The 6,277-nt window shown below is 41.7% G+C and overlaps 1 protein-coding gene across 2 annotated transcripts; it reads right to left on the minus strand.

Moving 5' to 3' along the window:
* Window positions 1-2,834: 2,834 nt before the first annotated feature.
* On the minus strand, window positions 2,835-5,944 carry LOC112898812 (UDP-N-acetylglucosamine transferase subunit ALG13 homolog). 2 transcript variants are annotated; one of them, XM_025967111.1, is made up of 5 exons: window positions 5,729-5,944; window positions 5,530-5,650; window positions 5,193-5,381; window positions 3,940-4,036; window positions 3,517-3,773 (listed from the first exon to the last, which is right to left on the minus strand). In XM_025967111.1, the coding sequence occupies exons 2-5, from the start codon at window positions 5,641-5,643 to the stop codon at window positions 3,517-3,519; spliced, it is 657 nt and encodes a 218-aa protein (XP_025822896.1). In that variant the 5' UTR covers window positions 5,644-5,650; window positions 5,729-5,944. The 2 variants fall into 2 exon arrangements, with proteins under 2 accessions (XP_025822897.1, XP_025822896.1); XM_025967112.1 differs by lacking the exon at window positions 5,729-5,944 and having other exon boundaries at window positions 2,835-3,773; window positions 5,530-5,722.
* Window positions 5,945-6,277: the final 333 nt, after the last annotated feature.

Genomic DNA, 6,277 nt, shown 5'->3' on the forward strand with positions numbered 1-6,277 from the left:
GGGTAGGCCCGCTACGCAGATATTTTGTTACGGGCTCACCTCACACGTCATGCAGAAATTTCGATATTTTTGACGTCCAATCTATTTTGACATTCAATTATGAGCATTTCAAAATATAACCCGAATTATTTCGGTTCGAGGAATTTTTTCTTTTTTTCTTGATTTCTTAATTTTCTTTTCGTTTTGATTTCACAGCGTAGTAGTGAACTGACCGTTTTGCCCTCACCTTATCCATTCAGATGTCTCCCTCGCTCTCTTCCCATTCTTCTCAATCGCCGGCGGCGGCTCCCAGGAGGAACGCGCGACTGCGACGTGAGCTGACGGCTCACCGAGAGAGGGCAGCCGCTGCTGCTTCGGTGGATGAGAAAACAAATAGGAAAAAGGGCAAGGCTTGAGCTGCTGTTCGGTGAGGGAGAGACAGAGATATGCGCTGGTTGATTGAATAGGGAGAAAGGAGAGATCGATGGGAGGTGGCTGGCTGCTGTCTTGCTTGTTTTGGCGGTGGGAAATTCAGAGAAGGAAGAGAAAAATCAGAGATGCAGCTGCTGGTGGTTGTTGCGGTAGAAAGAAAATCAGAGGGAAATCAAATGAAGAGAGGAGAGCAGGCGTGTAGGATTGGAGAGGGGAACAACTGCGGCTGCTTGGATTTGGAGCTGCCTGTTGTTTCTAGCTCGGATTGGAGAAGTCAGAGAAGAGAAAGAGACAGGGCCGCCGAGCTGTGCTCGCACGGCCCGAGCACCACGGTCGCCGGGCTGAGCCGACGGAGCAGGCACATTGGTGTCACCCCGTCATCCAGCGTCGCTCATGGAGGGGGGCCAACAGGACGAGCGCCACAGCGACCTGCGATATGAGAGCCCAGGCCACTGCTTCGCCTGCCGGAGCTCCTCGCGGAGGCTCGCGCGTTCGTCCTGGGAGCCGTCATGAGCTCGCGTCGCAGTCGCGCGTTCTCGCAGGTCACATCCACGGCGGCAGCAGCGGAGGCCGGCGCTTGAGAAGAACGGGAAGAGAGCGAGGGAGAGTTGGGAGACGGACGAGCGAGAGAGGCCGGGATGTGAATGTATCAGCTGAGGGTAAAACGGTCAGTTTACCTGCGCTGTGAAAAAAATTGGAAAAGAAAATCTCAAAATTAAGAAAAGGAGAAGAATCTCCAAAATCGAAATAACTCACGGGCAGAGGGTTATACTTAAAATACTAAAGTAATGAGGCACACGGATTCGATACCAAATATCGAAATTTCTCTATCACTTAGGCAGGCAAAGTGAAATAAAACGAAAATAAACCGGATTGTGCAAAGTCTTTCTTTTTATGAACCGATAGATCCTAGCACAATTGTATCATATAATTGCAACAAGGTATGATAAGTAGCTAGAAAAACTCAATTTGGATTTTTCAAAATGGAAGAGTGGCCACACTAGTATCTCCATAGATAAATATCATTAATTCGTAAAGCTTGTTTGTTATGGCTCAAACTTTTGATCCTTAGCCTTTTGGATTTTTGATTCTCCAACTCAACAAACCAAAATATTTGGCAAAGCTCCACAACCTGATTCACATGATCAAGAGCGACGCTAGATCTGAGAAAGATGGTATACAACGGTTGATAGAGGTAGCGTTGATCCCACGTCCTGATAGAGATAATTGGTAAGCCTGTGGATAGGGAACATATGACGACGGCGATATGGTATAGCGGAGTGGGCGTCATGACACCCATGTCGACAAAGAGAGACAAACAATGGATCTTTTAGAGTAGAGTGGTACAACCAATGTAGAGAGTCAATACGTCCTGACAGAACGTGGCAAATGAAGGAAATTGGTTTGCAATTCATGAAAGAGTACCATCATCATGAGGAGTTCTTATTGGCATAGCTCTTTAATTTCTCTTGGTAAATCTAAAGTCTACACTATCTTAAGCTTAAGAATTATTTGAAGGGCCAAAGGTTGGAAATATATAAGTATCGTATATACTCTCTTCGTCCCACAAAAGTGCAATTCTAGCATTTGAAAAAAAATCATAAAAGTGTACAATTCTAGGAGTTGCACAACAATTACGATCTTGGTCAGATTTGATTTGCATATTAAAATTAACTTCTATCCATGATTTTTAGGGAATTTTGTTAGTTGCATACGGTCAATAAATGAAGGTATGGAGGTTATTTCACGCAACTACTAATCTATCCGAAAAATAGGATTGCACTCTTTATAAAACAGGGAGATATAAATAAAGGAATAGTTTAAATTATCGCTTGTGTATTAGGGTTTCTTTTCTTTGGCCCTACTACAAGAGAGGTTAGATTTAGTAGTTTAACCTAGGCTATTAGGTTAGTTACTTAATACTAGGCTTAGCTAAATCCTAATAGATAAGAAGACCCCAAGTCATGAAGCAGGCTGAGAAGTCATGAAAGCCACTTGCGTATCCTTTTTCTTTTTTTAAAAAAAAAAGAAAACTTGAGTGTGCTTGAATTAGACAAATCCCCCTAAAAGGTATTTACACCACCTCAAACGGCTATGCACTGCGTTAAGCGCTGGGAGAAGCAGAGAACTCGGTTGAAGCACAAGGATAGGCTCCGCATCATTTCTGCTACGTTAACCGCTTCAACGAAGAGACAGGGATTAAATATACCAAAACAAAATTAAGGAGTTAAGCGGGTCTGATGCATGCGTCATCAAGGGAGTAAAGTGAGCTTTTCGCCTTTACCTTCATACCTTCACCATGGAAGAGGATGCGTGAAATAACCTCCATACCCTAAAACAAAGCTGAAATTTGGAAATCGATGGTAGTGCAAGAGTACAGCACACATCCTCACCAAGATGGCTCTCAGAGAGTCCAAGAAGGATTGAAATAATGGTAGAATATGGCATATTGCTACGAGCAAGATTGCTACACGGGGCTGCCCCCAATCAAGGTCAAAACCACAATGTTCTGTTTAATGAAATGGATCTTACAGCAGTTACATTCTGGAATGTAGCAAATACCAATCAAAGGGCCCGTATGGGTTTGCTTTCACCAACTCTTCGATGCAGCACTGAATTCCTATCTTTCAACTCAAACCATGCCTTGGCCTTCAAGTGGATCGCAACCCAGTGGAGAGCAGCTACCTATGCACCCTCCAATATCAAAGAACAAGGGAAGCACATTTCATGCAATTTGGAAAACATTTCCCTTGTACTGAGAGATGGTAAGTAGTTACATGAAGGGTATCAAAATAGGAACAATAGGTAAGGTTGCTCTTTCCACCAAGCTACATCAATTGCTCCCAGGATTGTAGAACCAAAAGAACAGATCACACTGTACCCGCCTACCCGGGGTTAGGATCAGTTGATCCATCCACCATACCGTCCATTTCATATCATCATGGCTCTTCGGCCACTTCATTTCAGCTTTTTATGATCGAATGAAAGAAGTGTGCAGTCCAATGCTCTTAGCTTAGAGCTGACATTCTCCCAGCACTTTCTGACTAAATCACTAGCGCACATGATCCCTCTATTTTCATGATGAGTAAAAAATGATGGAGACAATCAGTCGACTGGAAAACCAAGAAATTTGCTGATCAGTGTGACAACTTGCTTGGCATCTCCTGGCATGTAAGGCAGGAGATTATTCAGCTCCATTGCCTCAACAGTCTCCTGCAGTGTTTGTGGACGGGCACAGAAAAGGTGCTTCCTGTTGGCAAGTTCTTCTGCTAACTCGCTCTGGTGATTATCCATAAGATCTTCATTCACAACAACAATTAGAGGTTTGCCCAGTTGTAGGGTCTCCAATATGCTTCCGGATCCTGTCAAAATAAAGCTTGTTACCATTGACCTGACTAGAAGTCAACATTCAATGCTATACATCTACTTCAATATTCTTAGAACAACCAATATAAATAGGTCAATTCACAATCAGATAATACATAAATGGGTTAAGAAGCTACAACCACTATATAATTTGATTATCACCTGCATGACTGATGACTAAGGATGCTTCTCTTATGTAATCGGCAATGCTTGGTGAAAAGGTGAAATAATCAACTTGAAGAGTTGAATTTCCTGAGACCTATATTTAATAAGAATAAATTCATTACTTTTACATGCATATAATCGCAATGAGCCTAGAAACTCCAAATAGGATTGCCGTACAAGTCACTACCACTTAAAATAAAATTAAGTCAGCAAAAGATTTACAGGTAAGCAGTATTGAAAATAAAGAAAATGTAAAAACACAAAATGTTCTCGAATATAAAGGCCTAATTTGACAAAAAAGAAAAACAATAGTCAGTTTCATTATACGGGACACATACAAGTTTACCTTACCAGAGTAGTCAATAGCAAAGGCACTTAGCACTTATGTGTTCTTTTAGAATTTTTATTTGTGAATGCTCATTGTGCAATGCCGAGGAACTTAATTGTGAATGCTAGTTATAGCGTGGCACTTAGCAGTAAGGTGATGGTTTTAGCATTTTTAATTTGTAAATATTTGTTGCATAAATACCTAGGGAACTTATAGAAGCTCCTTAGATGGTCAAATAATGAAGCCATTTTATGAATACGACTAACACTGGATTAGCAAAATATAATTCAGCCAAAGGGGACTGTCATGTAAGTATGCCTTAATCTGATTTATTAATAATAAATGATGTTACTATTGTAAGCTAATTCTATGATTGTAAAGAACTAATGCCATCTGGGAAATTTTAATACGCAATCGGAACTAGTAAACATCACAAGAGCAAGTCATTTCTCCTTCAAATCCTTCAATATCCCAGAGTAATTTACTTTTACCTCCTAATGCAGAACAATCCAGAGAATCTGCCAATCTGGTAGATATGTTCTTTCATGTCCTATGGCTATATATACCAGTTATCCATGTAACAGATCGTAATTCAATTTTGTCATCTATAAACCTAAGATATAATGATTACACAAACTCAACTAAAACAGTGCAACATAATCAAAGTCTGGATGATTGAATTTCCTCTGGTATTTTTTTATCCCAATGCATTTATTCTCTTTCTTCGCGTCATTTTCTCCTCAGATGCCATAATTTATCATCAAAACGTCTTAATGCAATTTGTTTCCACATGTGAAGAACGAGTACCATCTAGGGTATCAGCTACAAGATATCTAGTCTCAACTCATCTGCTACAAAATGTTAGTCGATCAGTATTCCATTATATAATAGAACTTGCCAAGAGTACAGAGAAAATTGTTACCTTAGATGGCATGTATGTGCCTCGGCCCATTTGAATCAGGAGATCAGTATAACCCTTATGCAGTAAGGCTTCTTTCACTTCGTCGGAATCTACTGCCTTGACAAGAGCATCGAAACATGTAGTTCCTACGGTAACAAACACCACTCGCCTTTCTCTGCTTCCCAGTTCTTCTCCAGTACGCAATAAATTCTGTAAAAGTATCTGTGATAAGGTAAACATAATTGCCACTAGAAATCTAGAATGCACAGTGACACTTATGTTCCAGTTGGAATAAACTACAGTTGGAAGAGATAACTGATCGACCCCTATGACTATGAGTATGAGTAGACCCAATTACCACTTCAGTCGGCCATTGCAGTATGGTTATGGTACCGAGAGGTATTCTCCTACGAGGGCTTGCTCTGCCAAGATTTGGGAACATACACTGAAACCCCAGAACCCTTCTACGCATGTAATTCCTACTACCGCGTTCAATAGCATCCTGAGTTTCTTGCCGTCTATCTGATCCGACGATTAAAACTCAGAGCAGGCTTTACCTCAACTGATCCGCCACCGCTGGCGCGCGGAGGAGACTTACTCCACCTCCCACCGCCGCGGGGTGCTCTTGCGAGCCGGCTGCGGAGGGAACTGAAGAGGGAGCAGCCGAGCCGCAAGGGCAACGGCGGCGCGTTTCGGGGTTTGTTGGATACCCTCTCCGGCGCCGTCGTCGTGGTTGCTGCCTGCTGGGACTACTCGATCAGTAACGGACTCGATTGGCCTCGTGACCAAGCATATTTGGGCTGGGCTGCAGTCCATGAATTGACAGGCCTAGATAAGACGAACTACTTCTCAACACGTCTCGAGGTCAAGGATTATCTTCCTCCCAAAATCCCAACCGCATTGCATTATGAAGTTTTTCTTCCATACGAAAGACCGAGCGTTGCATCATGAGCATTCTTATTTGTATTTATAAAAAATTTATATTTTATTTGAATGTATTTGAATTTAATTTTAAATTATTGATAAAATTAAAACTCATGCTTTATGAAGCAACGCACAATTCCATACAGGACTTATGTTGGAAGTTATTCCAGTAAAATACTACT

The sequence above is a fragment of the Panicum hallii genome, chromosome 7 (genome assembly GCF_002211085.1).
Source record: "Panicum hallii strain FIL2 chromosome 7, PHallii_v3.1, whole genome shotgun sequence".
In the NCBI taxonomy this organism is placed as follows: domain Eukaryota; kingdom Viridiplantae; phylum Streptophyta; class Magnoliopsida; order Poales; family Poaceae; genus Panicum; species Panicum hallii.

Excerpts from the sequence above, each read along its gene's own strand:
- LOC112898812 (XM_025967112.1), bottom strand. The coding sequence starts at position 5,643 with ATGCGTAGAAGGGTTCTGGGGTTTCAGTGTATGTTCCCAAATCTTGGC. Across the intron at positions 5,382-5,529 it reads TGCAATGGCCGACTGAAGTG|AATTTATTGCGTACTGGAGA; the intron begins GTAATTGGGTCT and ends ATACTTTTACAG. Across the intron at positions 3,774-3,939 it reads CTTAGTCATCAGTCATGCAG|GATCCGGAAGCATATTGGAG; the intron begins GTGATAATCAAA and ends TTATTTTGACAG.